At 54.6% G+C, this 13,738-nt stretch overlaps 1 protein-coding gene across 1 annotated transcript in view; it reads left to right on the forward strand.

Moving 5' to 3' along the window:
* Positions 1-12,703, forward strand: part of B3GLCT (beta 3-glucosyltransferase) — a 67,245-nt gene extending 54,542 nt beyond the window's left edge. The window contains exons 13-15 of the mRNA XM_045294061.1: positions 501-620; positions 6,921-7,065; positions 10,531-12,703. Of these exons, the coding sequence (XP_045149996.1) occupies positions 501-620; positions 6,921-7,065; positions 10,531-10,704 (439 nt within the window). The 3' untranslated portion in view covers positions 10,705-12,703. The remainder of the gene's footprint in view (positions 1-500; positions 621-6,920; positions 7,066-10,530) is intronic.
* The last annotated feature ends 1,035 nt before the right edge of the window (positions 12,704-13,738 follow it).

Genomic DNA, 13,738 nt, shown 5'->3' on the forward strand with positions numbered 1-13,738 from the left:
AGAGAGAGAGAAAGAGAGAGAGAGAGAGAGAGAGAGAGAACGAGAGCTCCCACAGGGGAGTGAGAGTAGAAAAGAAACTAAGGCGGCCAAACGCCAGAGGTGGGTGAATCTGGGCCACAGGCACCCAGGAGTTCTTTGTACATTTCTTGCACCATTTCCTACAATAATGGCTTTGTACATGCTTCCAGCCTACTGCCTGATTGGGACTCACAGCTGCCCTGTAGGGCAGACACGACCCCCGTGGGTCTGGGAGGCTGTGAATCCCCACGGAAGCAGACAGCCTCATCTTGCACACAGCTGCTGCCTACGGTTTCCGAGGCTGTCAATCTGTACCGCAGCCAGCAGACAGCCTCATCTTGTTCCCTCGGAGCCGTTAGCGGCTTTGAACCGAGGACCTTTGGTTATGAGCACACCCGGGGCTCTGTGTGGGGAAGTAGGAAGCGCAGCCCTTTGATCCTGGAGCCCCTCTGAACTGACTCTGCCCTCCTCTGGCCTTGCAGCATCCCCAGGCTGCAGCACCTGCTCAGCTGCTATGACGCCCGAGAGCCCGTGTTCCTGGGAGAGCGTTACGGCTACGGACTGGGCACTGGCGGCTACAGCTACATCACCGGCGGAGGAGGGTAACTATGGGGCTGGCCTGGTGGAGACACTGCACATGCGTGGCGCATATTCGGAGCACAGAGCTGGGGTGGGTCTGCGACGTTGGGATCTGATAGGAATGTGATCTGTTAACGATGTTGCACAGTAGACTCTGGCTCACCCACGTGACAGAGTGGAGCTGCCCCAGGTCAGCAGTTTGAGCCCAGCCACGGGCTCCAAGGGAGAAAGATGAGGCTGCACGCTCCCGTAAAGACTGATCGCTCCTGAAGCCCAGTGGGAAAGTTCTCCTGTGCCCTAGAGTCTCTGAGAGTTAGAATTGACTCATGGCAGCGGGTGGGGTTGGGGTTAGACTTTGTTTTGAACAGCCAACGTCTCCGTTAGCAGCAAGCACTTAACTGTGCACTGCGAGGGCTCCTTGTTCTAGTTTTTAAATGAAATTTCTTTAAAAAATTTTTTTGTTTCATTGACATAATTTGCCTATCATGCAGTTCAGTGATTTACACATATGAGAGTTGGCAATCACTGCCACGATCGATTTGTGAACATTTCTTCTTTCTTGCACTCACTGGTATTAGCTCCCCATTCCCAACACCCCCACCCCACAGCCTCCCTTGCCATACCTGCAGGAAACCACTAATCTGGTTACTCTCTCTGTGGATTTATGTATCCTGGATTTCATAGACAGAAAAACATTAAAAAACCCAGTCTAACAGCAGTAACAAAATAACAGAGAAGAACCTCAATCGAGAAGAAAGCAGAAGATATTAAAAACTAGAGCACATTTAAAACGGGCCAACACTTCCCATTTAAAATGGGAGCACCAAGGAGAAGTTGCTAAATTTAAACCCACCTGCACCTGCAGGAACTCCGTTGCCAGTGCCCTCGGTCTGTCAGCAAGGCTTCGCACCTCCCTGGTCAATGGCCAGACAGGACTCCCCAGAGCTTTCATCCACGTGGGGACCCTGCGTGTGGCTTTGGGGCCGTCCCTGTCATCCGGAGCCTTCTGCAAACCCCGTAGGGCCCCATAATGTGAGAAGATTGGCTGATAATTTAGGAAATGTTAAAATATGCTCGATGTCAGAGGAATCCACAGTAAAGATGGTTTTATCAGGTTAACATGCACGTCAGGGTCACTGTGGAAATGTCGCTATACTCACACTGGTGTCTCGGCAGTTGTCTCCAACCTCTTGTGCACCAATAACAAAAATACCGCCAGTGGGGGCTCTCACAGTGTGAGAGGCTGGAAGGACTGTGAGAGGCTGGAAGGCAGAATTCAGGGCGCTGCCTCTAGGGGCAAGAACACTCTCTCCTCTCTGGGGAGAAAGTCCTCAGTTCTTAAAGAAGCCCAGGGCAGCCAAGCTCTGGGCTGCTCACTGCAGGCTCCATGGTCGGAACCCACACTCTGCTCCGCGGGAGAAGAACGAGGCAGTCTGGGCCTGTCACAGTGTACCGTCTCAGAATCCCTTCAGTTAGTGAAGAACTCAGCACTTCACCCACTGTGCCACCAGCATCCCTCACCACAGGCGTGGGGGTGAGAATCCCGGGGAGACACAATCTAGCTCATCAGAGCCGCTAGTTAGTTTCGATTGTCTGTCTAAAGGAAAAACAAAATTGGACATAGATTTTAGTTTCAGATAACGGGCGACCCATTAGACATTTAAATCATTCAGTCTTTAGTAAATCCCATTTGGGACAAGACTTGCCTAGTAGCTTAGATTTAAGCAATTAAATCTAATTTATGTCTAATCTCAGTGGTACTCATGTAGGATTTATAGGTTTAAGTAACAGTTAAGATCAATGTTTTTACATGAAACATCTGTCTGGTCTCCTACGGGGAAAGACAAACATTTGATTCTATGGGTAAATCAATGGAGCAGTGAATTGTTCTCTGCCCTGGTAGGCCGTTCGAGGGGATCTTCCTTTGCTACCCACACTCTTGTCCTTGTGATCCGGTACCATCAAGTCCTTGCCCACCCACAGCTTTACTCCAGGGTTGCCACCAGCTGACTCGAGTTGGCAAGAATGAGTTGGAAACACGAGACGGAGGAGAGCTGCCTTGCAGGCTGTTCTAGACAATAGCCTTTCCTGGTAGTGCAGTGGATAAGTGCTTGGCTGTTACCGGCAGAGTTCAGTGGGAGAAAGATGGGGGTCAGTCTGGTTCCACAGCGTTTACGGCCTTGGAAACCCTATAAACGCACTGCCACCGAGTCCACGCCGACTCACAGCGACCCTAAGGACAGGGTAGAACCGCCCCTGTGGCTTTCCGAGACGGCAGCTGTTTACAGGAGTAGAAAGGCCCGTGTTTCTCCCTCAGAGCGCCTGGTGGTTTCGAACTGCTGGCCTTGTGGGTTGCAGCCCAATGTGTAACCACTGGACCACCAGGGGAGTTCCACGCTGTCACTCGGAGTCGCCGTGGTTTGGACTCTTACTGGGAGCGGTTCCCTGGTTTCTCCTGCGGAGTTGCTGGGTGGGTTTGAACCGCCCTCCTCTGGTTAGCAGCCGTGCACGTCATGGCGGCACCACCAGGGCTCTCTGTTGTCCACAGGAGCCGTGAAAATCCATGCAGTGGGTTAGTGGGTGAACAGGTATCTGCCGAGTGTCTTCTCTGTGCTAGGGACCGACCGTGCCACACTGTGCATGATGTCCTAAAGAGTTAAGACGGTCTGCCTGATGTCTCGATGCGGTCTCCGATCCATATGGAAAGCGCCAACCAGTGTGGAAGCCTGCTTTCTTTCTGCCCCGTCTGTCCGTCCACGACATCTGCGCTCGCGTCATCCACTGACCAGTGGTCTGTAGCCTTTCCCCCCTCTGCTTCGCTCTGTGCTCACAGGGCCCGTCTGGCCGAGTTCACGGACCCTGGTCCTTTCTTCAGTGCCCTCCACACAACGAAGACCTCCTCTGTGTTTTCATTTCAGACGGTAGAATGTTGTTTGGTTTTAAGTAGTTTACATTTTATATGGGAATTTCTCCGTGTGGCTCTCCTGCTTGGTCGCCCGCGGTGAAGGGTCGGGCTCGTAACCATCAGTGTTTCTGCAGCGCACATACCACAGGCGAACGGCCTTAATGAGAGCATTTAATTTTCTCAGGAGGCTGGACGTCAGGGCCCTGGTTCTAGGGGAGGGCTCTCGCTCTCTGTGTTGGCTCTGGAGACTCATCCTTGTTCCTCGCTCCCTTAGTGATCCTCACGTGGAGTGACGCCTAACACCCCCCATCTGTGCTCCCTGCATGGCTTCTTTAATCTCCGCCACGTTACAGAAACAGACGGGCTGACGACGACACACTGGCACTGCAAGCATCGTCCTACGGTCACAAAGAACACCCACCCCCAAATGGAGTTATGAACACAGGCTCAGGGGTTAGCATTCCCAGCACATTTTGACGTCTTTATTGTAATTGTTAAAGCCCGTGTCTTGTTATTATGGTTAACAATATCTGGTTCACCCGTGACTCTGCTTCCGCTGATAGTTGCTCTTGATTGGAGCGCTCGTTTGCGTCACATGTATGGGCTTTTAATTGCATGGCAGAAATGTCCAAGACAGAGTAGAGTTCGAAGACTACTGCAGTGTTTCTGGCCCCCCACAAGTGTATACGCTCCCATTTTCATTATCCAAGTGAGGGGATGGCCACTCAATAAGACACATATTTGTCTGCAACGGACCCCTGGTTTTAAGCCATCTCTATTAAGGACCCTTCCTGGGACTGCTGGTTAGGCACTGGGCTGTTAACCAGAAGGTTGGCGGTTCAGACCCACCAGTCGCTCCAGGGGAGAAAGACGAGGGTGACTGCTCCCATAAGGATTCACAGTCTTGAAAATGTCACGGAACAGTTGTGCTCTGTCCTACAAGGTAGGTCCACGTGAGCTGTAGCAGTGGGGCCGGTGTGGTCCGCTTAGTCGAATCCACAGCTCCCCCGTGAGTGACTGTGGCCCTGTTTAAAGGATGGACTCTCTAGAAGGCCTGCCAGTCCACCTGCTTCCTCCAAGCCCAGTTTTCCTTTGCTGCACATCTACACAGTATCCCCTTTCCCTCTTCAGCAATTCCATAGATAAGTATGATTTCTAGTTTATCTACGGAGCCCTGGTGGCATGGTGCTTAAGCACAGCTCGTTGATCCCCTGGGGGGCCTTCTGCCCAGCCTGGCCCCCTCACATCGGGCTATGATGCCTTCCCCATAGCGTGCCATGCACACAGGCGGCACCTGTGTCTCGTCTCTCATAATAGCCCCACCTTGTCCGGAGCGGCTGCTTTATGAGGTGCAGAGAGTAAGTGAATGAATGATTCAGGAACATAGAATAGTCACGTGACACCGCACCAGCACAGTGGCCCCTGCTCTTTTACAAAGAGGTGGGAAGATGCTTCAGGGCATGAGAGCTTCTCAGGCCAGCCTCTGGTCACAGCTTCAGGCCCACAGTGGTCAAGTAGTGTCTTAAGTGTTTCCGCTGCGGTTTTGGGTGCGCCAGTGCTGGAACCACCTTGCTTCTCACCCAGTGATCCAGGATCAAGGCCAACATTTTGAAAATCACCATCAGAGAGAGGCCGGAAGAGAAGAGAAAGTATCACCATGCTTCCTGTGTAGCGAGGGTGGGTGGTGCTTGGTGAAATGTTATCTTGTCTTATGTACATATGCACAAGCAGAAAATTTTAAAAACACAGACTGTGTATATGTGTGTATGTGTATATGTATGTGGGCTTCAAAACTTTCTTGGAAGAATTCTTTTATCTGTCAGTTCCATTTTTCCACCAATGTTTTGAAGCTGCATCATGTATGTATGTATGTATGTATGTATGTATGTATATAGGCAGGTAGGTAGGTCGGTATGTCTGCTAACTGTAAGTCTAGGGGTTTGAACCCACAAGTCACTCTGGGGAGAGAGGAGAGGCTGTCTGCTCCCATAAAGATTTACAGCCTCAGAAAACTTATACAGGGTTGATAGGGCTTGGAATCAATTTGATGGTAGTGAATATATGTGTGTGTGAACATACGCACCTGTATGTATGTGGATATATAAATATACACACGTACACACACGTAGCCCTGGTGGTGCGGTGGTGAAGCATTCAGCCTCTACCTGAAATGCCAGTGGTTTAAAGCCACCAGCCACTCCATGAGAGAAAGATGTGGCAGTACGAGTTATTGTCTGTTAACATGGCTCTTCCAGCCACTATCCCTGATGCGATAGATAATAATTCCCGATTCCCTGTGCTGTGGCTGGGGCCCCGTTGTGGAGGGCATGATCTGCTAGTGATCAGGAGTGGAGTGAGATTGAGCCCTTCGTTTAATGGTGATCTTCAGCAGTGTTACCTACAATGAATGTAAGCAATGATTTGCTACAGCTGAGGGGAGCAGCGCTGCTCTGGAGAGGCCTGCGGAGAAGCCTGGCTGAGTAAGGTGAGGAGGAGGCCAAGGCCTGCTGGACGCATCCTGCCCGAGGCCCAGGTCCTACGTGCATCAGTGAGACACAGTCCAGGGTGGAGAATAGATTCCTACATTTGGGTGAAGTTTGATTGCACCATGCCACTCCCACCAAATGACCTCTCCTTGCATGCACCTGGTAAGAAGGTGGGGAAAGATACTGATGGGATGTGGCTATGCATAATTGTGCCCGGGATTCCCTGTGGTACTGTCATGCTGTGTTAAAAAAACAAGCCCACGGAGAAGCAGGGGGTGGTATCTCATCACCAGCAAGACCCAGGAGTGGGGGGGTATCCTCTGGCCTACGTGACCTTTGGACTGAAAGGCAACCACCTCCACATGGGACATCTCCTTGACCTTTTGTGAGTACTATGGGCCGCTGCGGCAGACGTGAGGGAACAGGCTCAAAGGTGGTGGTTGGGGGGCGGGGGCGGTAGATCGAGCAGACTGTCACCTTGTAAGAGTTGGACTTTGGGGATTTTTTTTTTTTCAGTCTCCAACTTCCTGGTACCAGCTTGGTATGAATTCTTGTAGAAGAAACGATTGCCACAGCTTCCTTGATGGCTCATAGCCTCAGAAACCCAAGAGAGCAGCCTGCTCTGCACGGTTGGGTCTGTGCGACTGGGAGTCGGCAAGACTGGGAGCAGGGTGGTGATGGCGGTGCGGCGCTAAGTGCCCGGCCGCTGCCTGAAACGTGGTCGGTCCAGATGAGGCGGGCTGCTTCAGTGCAGATGGCCGTCTTGGAAGCCCTGTGGGGCAGTTCTGTCCTGCAGGGTGGGTCGGAGTCACCCCTGATGCAAGGACACAGGACACCAGGAAGAACAAACTGCCCAGTGTAGCAAAGCACTGCTCCTATCAGGTCTTGTGTCCTGAGGGAGCCCTGCGTCTGCCCCTCTGCTCTCCCTCCAGCATGGTCTTCAGCAGAGAGGCCATCAGGAGGCTCCTGGCCAGCAAGTGCCGGTGCTACAGCAGCGACGCTCCAGACGACATGGTTCTGGGCATGTGCTTCAGTGGACTGGGGGTCCCTGTGACACACAGCGCCCTCTTCCACCAGGTGAGACATGGGGCGGGCCGGGGAGGGGGTGCTGCCGCCTCTGATTTGGGGATTCTACTTTTTTCCTTCCTCTTCTTTCCCGGCTCGCCGTAAGAGCTGTGTTGCCCGGCCCTGGGGCTCAGCCTTCAAAGAGGCCGGTTTACAGGGCTGATGCTGCACCGGCGCAGGCTGTGGGGTGGCATCGCCTCGTTGGCAGCAGCCCCTCGACCGCACCTGGCACTGGGTCAGAACCAGTGTGGGTTCGAGCAGTGACACGATGCTCCATCCTTTCCCTTCCCTTTGTTTCTCGATTGGGGGGGGAAATGGATGGCCTTTAAAAATGACCAACGCTGCTTAGAAATACGAGGGGACTTCACCGAGTACTGTTGGCTTGGAGTTCTACCCTCCCACCACGTTTGAAGCCCCCTTGGTCGGAATTGCCTATGACCTTAGTGCCAGACACTTCACCACCTTCTTCATGCCCGGAGCTACCCCTGCAGCAGCATGGGGGATGGTGATGGGGCCTTGGCTGTAGGCAGGAGTTGGCTCACCCTTCAGTGAACCCCACCCTCCCTCAGCAAGTCCACAGCCACCCTAGAGGACTGGGTAGAACTGCCCCTGTGGGGTTCTGAAACGGTCACTCTCTATGGGAGCAGACAGCCTCCTCTTTCTCCCAAGGAGTAGCTGGGGGGTTTGAACTGCCCACCTTGCAGTGAACAGCCCCGTGTATAACTACACCACCACCAGGGCTCCTCGTTAGTGTCAAAGGGAGGGTGGATTTACATCAGATTAAAGGGCAGGGGAGCGTTGTCGGTCCATCAGCTCTTCATTATCAGGACTGGCCCTGCAATCAGATATCCCTGGGTGTCTGGAGGAGTGTTGGTTACCCAGTGGGTAAGTGCTCAGCTTCTCACTGGAAGGTCGGAGGTGTGAACCCACCCAGAAGCCTTTTAGACATGTTGTCAGGAGAGACCGGTCCCTGAGCCGGACATCACGCTTGGTACAAAAAGAAGGGCAGTGAGGAAGAGGAAGACCCTGGAACAATGGCCTCCTATGTCCAAACAACGGCGAAGACAGCCAGGACCGGCGGTGTTTGGTTCCAGCGTACGTGAAGTTGGACCTGACTGGGTCCTTAGTACCTAGTGGCAGCAGCGTGAGCTCAAGCCACATTATGGATTCTGAAAGTTACTTCCATAGGCACCTAGCAACAAAGGCTCTAAGGAGCCCTGGCGGCTGAACCTCAAGCAACTTAACCTTGTGGTCTTAACCACCAGAGTCAGCAGTTCGAATCCATCAGCCCTCCCTGCCCTGGTGAAGGGTCACAGCCTCAGAAGCCCACAAGGGGGAGCAGCTCCACTCTGCCCCATAGGGTCCCAGTGAGTCAGTACCCACTTGGGATTGGCTTGTTTGGGTGGGTGGGTGGGTGGGGGGCAGCCCGGGGGAGAGCGATGTGGTGATCTGTAATCCATACAGATTACAGCCAAGGAAGCCCACAAGGGGGCCAGGCAGTTCACCCTGTCACAGGGTGCGCTCCACAGCACCCGCCAGCATTCTTAGTAAGCATCTAGCCCGGGTTACAGGCATGAATTCGGAGAGGATAGTCGCCACTCATGAGCACCATCAAGGTTCCGACGCCCTCCCGCAGGCCCTGCAGGGTTTCCAAGACAGGAATCGTGGTGGAAGCCCCGTCTCTCTCTCCTACTTGGCTGGTGAGCTCCCACCACTGACCTTCCCGGGCGCCGGCCCAGCACCTAGCCATGGCCCAGGCGGGGCTGGTGCTCAGGGGCCAGCATCGTGCTGGCCAGGGCTGGAGAAGAGCATTGCTCTGTGGCATTTGAGGCTGTTTCTGAAGAATCCAGTCAGCAAATGTTCTCATGCTCTCGGAAGCACAGTGGATCTACGAGGACTGAAAATAGCTGCATTTCTGGCCCATCCGATGCGCTCCTTGGAGAGATTCCGAGCTTCTTGGAACCTGACATGTATAAACGCGCGTGTCCGTCCCTCGTGTTGAAAGCAGTCTTCGTGCTTTATTTAGTCAGCGACAAGGGCTCTCAACCCATGGAGAAGATTGCTCACGGCAGAAATAGCGCTCTAGGAAAAAAGCCCGAATGGGCAGTGTTTTCATTATCAAAAATAATAATAATAATAGAAGCAGACTCCATTTCCACCTCCTCGAGGACAGCGAGCAAAGATGGAAATAGACCGTTAATAGTAAGAAATATATGAGACACTGACGGAGCCCTCGCCCCCACCCCCACCCCCACAATAAATAAATAAGAACCCACTGCCGTCAAGCCCAGTGTGACTCAGAGCAATGCTGTATCAGCCTCTACAGAGCAGACAGCCTCATCTTTCCCCTGGGTGGCAGCTGCTGGGTTTGAACCAGCGACCTTGTGAAGCAGTCCTCAGTAGGGTGCAGTTGTTAAAAACCTGGCTGCTAACCACAAGGTTGGCTGTGTGGTTCCACCCAGCTACTCCACACGGGAAAGCCTGGTGGCCTTCCCCCTTCAGGGTGACAGCCTGGACAGTCCACGGGCAGGTCCACTGCACCCACGGCGTCACTGTGACTCGGGACTTAGTGGTCAGCAACAGCACAAGAAAGGTGAAGCCAGTTTCTCAGGATCAGTCGGGAGGCACTTACCTGCCTCCTAAGCCCTCGAGAGGGCTCCCCGTCCACACGCTTGTGTCAGGATGACGTCACAGAAAGTCCTTTCCTCGGGCTGGTCCATGGCCATCTGACAATGACCCACCCAGAGAAGACGGCGCGCATTCAGAGCATTAGACTGTAAGGAAAATAGCCCATGCCTGTGGGTAGGAAAGACGCGATTGGGCTGGTAGTAAGAGGAGTGGCAGCATCTTTGGGGGGGGGGGGGGCCCTCGTAAGCTAACATCTACCCTAGTACATTCCTATTAGGACCCTTTGCTGTGGGAATTGACGACAGTGCCCCCTACTCCCAGCTCCACCCCTGCCCCGCTCCCATTCCCAGCCCCCACGATGAAGGTTCTTTTCTTCGGCCTCCTGCATCCAAGCCCAGGGCCCCAGATTAGCACTTTCTTCACCGCTCCTCGCCTGCCCGCACACGTACGGTGCCACCGGGCAAGTGGTTGGCTGGCTGCTCGCCACAAGTTGGCAGTTCAATCCCACCAGCTACTCCGAGGGGCAAAGATGAGGATGCCTGCTCCCGTAAAAGAGTTGCATCCTCAAGAACCCCATACAGGGTCAAGATGGGGTGGCACCTACCGGGTGCCCGTGCGCGTGTGTGTGTGTGTGTGTGTGTGTGTGTGTGTGTGTGTGTGTGTGTGTGTGTGTGTGTGTGTGTGTGTGTGTGTGTGTGTGTGTGTTTTGTGAGCTGGAGAGTCCATGTGAGGGCAAGGTCGTCTGCCCTTGCCGTCACCTGCACCAGATCCTGAAGGAAGGCATTTGCTGTGGCCTCCATGGGGACAGCCCACAGACCGTAACCATGTCTTCTCCCCCTCCCCCCACAGGCCCGGCCGGTGGACTACCCAAAGGCCTACCTCGCTCACCAGGTCCCCATCTCCTTCCACAAGCACTGGAACGTCGACCCTGTGCAGGTGTTCCTCACCTGGCTGGCCCCCGGAGAGCAGGACCGAGCCGGGCAGGAGGCACGGGCAAAGGCGCGCTCCCGGGAGGAGCTATGAATCTGAGGGTGGGCACTGGGAAGGGACAGACAAGGGACCTGGCCCACCTCATCCTGTGGACTGCACCAGACCGGCTCCCTCACTGTGCCCTGGGCAGGGACACCCTCTGGCACCAGGGGGGGCAGTGCCTGTGGCATTTTCTCTTCCTTGCTTTTTATCGAAGGGAGGACAGGAATTGCCCGGTGGCCCCGAGCAGAGCTGCTCTTTTGAGCTGGCAGGTCGCTTGCTGTCGGTCCAGCAGTCCTGGCAAGAACACAGCTGCGGCAACTGTGTACCTTCAAGCTGGGTGGTCTGGGGGGGCTTTAGAGACTGTCGATGGAAAAAACGACTGACTGGTCCCAGAACCCCCTTCTCCATCATCTCTGTCCATTCTCACCAACGTTTCATCCGGGCATGACTGAGTGTCACTCTCCTGATGGAGAAAGAGCAAGGGGGTGTCCTTTGGCCTTCTCGATGCTGGCCAGAAATACTGGGCAGCCACAGGTCTCTGGGAGAACTCACAAATCTGTCTTCAGGAAGCCCGGCTGGAATGCTCCCAGCATCACTCTGCATGCTTCGGGCATGTCATCGGGAGCCACCGTCTCTGTAGAGGACCCCTCGTTTGGTAAAGTAGAGGGTGATGAAACAGAGGGAGGCCCTCGGGGAGGTGGACGGACACAGTGGCTGAAACCGTGGGCCCAGACATCCATCGCATTAGTGGTGAGGATTCTGCTGTGTGTGCGGCTGCTGGGGTCCGGCCTGCCCGGGTGCACCTTGGAGATGCCGCAGCAGCATGTGCCTCTGCAGGTCTTAGCAGGACCGACGGCTCCTTCCTGGGGCTCGGTGGGGCCGCTGCTGCTCTCTAAAGCACTCTTCAAGCATCATGCACGCTTAGGTAGCGAGTCCCCTGCCCTCACAGCTGGTGGGTTTGTCTGTGCTGCTGCGGCCCCGTGCCCCGTCCACAGAGGACGGGGGCTACTCCACAAGAGCCCCCACCCCTGCTCTGGGGGCTCGTCTGTGTCCGTCTCTCCCCACAAGGCCCCGCCCCCCTCCAGCCTCCTTGTGCAACCACTGTGACAAATGGCACCCTGGGGATTTCAGAGACACTGATCACACAATTCAGGCCCGTCTCGGGAAGTGACCTGTGACCCGCGAAACTCTCTCTCCTCCCTCATAAATCGCCGAGCTCCCCACGAGGCTCTCACCCTTGTGGGATGGACGCCAGGCTCACCTGACAATTCCCTGGGCTCTCTCCAAATGAGACGTGCACGTGGCACAGGGAAACCACGCCGATCGCCACCTCTTGAGCACGGGCAGCCCCGAGAGGATAGGACGGACATCCAGCGTCTGCACCTCCTGCACCTGTAGGCCAGCCGTGTGCTGGGAGGTGCCTGCAGCTATCCTGGTAACCGACGTGGCCACAGCAAGAGCTCCCGCTGCTGCAGGGTGCTGTTGAAGATGCTTGACTGGACCTGGGCATTCCCCTCTCACAGGCGCATTTTCAATGCACAGAAAGGTGCCCTGCCTGCTATACCCCAAGCAAACAGCTAATCTACTGACCTTAGATACGAGAACTGTGCCTCAGTGTCCTAACTCATGTCCAAATTTAACCCACAGGCAGATTTAGGAAGGGACTTCCCCTGGGATAGGGGAGCTGCCGAAACGTTAGCCACCCTCCACCCATGCAGTGCCCACTTGTAAAAAGCATCCCGTGTATCTCCATGTGCGTGCGTGTGTTTCAGGATCACACCGTTCAGTTCTGTAAAAGCATTTGCATAGGGTTCCATTTCCATCTCCCTGGGGGTGCAGCGTTCAAATGCTCATCTGCTAGCCTGAAGGCTGGTGCTCTGAGCTCCCCCGAGGCTCCGAGGCACAGAGACATGGCTGTCTGCGCCTCCCATGAAGCTGGCGGCTTTGGGAAGCCAGTGGGGGCAGTTTCCACCTGTCCTAGAGGGTTGCCATGAGACAGGGTCTTCGATGGCAGTGGGTTTGGTTGCTAATTAAACGTGCTTTTCATTCACTTTGCTAGTGATACTTTAATAACCAAGCCCAGGGTTTTAAAACCACGCCACTAAAAGTACACGTGTGTCCTTCCCGGTACATATATGCACCACACTGCTAACCATAAAACCATAAGGTGGGAGGTTTGAACCCAGCAGCTGCTGCGAGGCACTAAGCTCAGCGGAGGCTGCCTGCGCCCATCCAGTTATAAAGACAAGGACCACCTTGGAAGCCCCAGGGACAGTTCTGTGCTGCCATGTAACGGCTGCTGTGAGATGGAATCAATGGACTGGGTGGCAGTGTGTTTTTTTAAAACTAAGATTTGACTCATTTCTAAAGCAAGGTGACAGTGTTGGTCGGTTTTCCAGCTTAGCAGCGACCAGGGTGCATCGGCACGTCTGGGTAAGGAGTTCACTTTGGGGAAGGTGGGCTCGGTGGCCTCTGACTGGCTGAATGGAGGCTCCCTGCGGCTGACTGTGGCCATCCTAACTGGGGTGGGTTGCTTACTCAGCGTCATGCGTGGGGCCGGCCTCGGGCTCCTCGTCCCACATTGGCCACTCCTGCCACTCGGTGTTACCACCCAGCAAGCAGCCCTGTGACGGGAGAGCATCTGTCTGTCTGTCCGATCCCACACCACACTCCCATCTCGGTTGGGGTTCGTGCCTTCGACCCCGGAGCACCTCCTCTGGGTCTTGTGTTTTCTTAAGCACGTTTACTGTCTGAGGCTCACTGTGAGCCTCACCACGGATAAAAGAAGGTCGCCAAAGTGTCCGATCTCTCAAGTGGTGGGTTCCGGCAGCAGCCTGTTGCCGGTGGGGAGGCCAACTGGGAAATGGAAGTGGGGACACCCGGAGGACGGCGTGCCGGAAACTGGGGAGAGAGAAGTGAACCGCAAGCACGCCCCTTTTTAGAGGAAGCCCGCAGATGCTGAAGCCCCTTGATACAAGGTCTAGGCAGCCCTCCCTGTTCCCATACAGTTCATATGTGAGCTAAATTGTGAGTCTGGCTTCTCTAGAACAAAGGTGTTGTTCGAGAGGGTTCTCTCGAGAGGCAA

This window comes from Echinops telfairi, unplaced genomic scaffold (assembly GCF_000313985.2).
Source record: "Echinops telfairi isolate 266 unplaced genomic scaffold, ASM31398v2 ScPeMD7_2565;HRSCAF=3150, whole genome shotgun sequence".
NCBI classification, from domain to species: domain Eukaryota; kingdom Metazoa; phylum Chordata; class Mammalia; order Afrosoricida; family Tenrecidae; genus Echinops; species Echinops telfairi.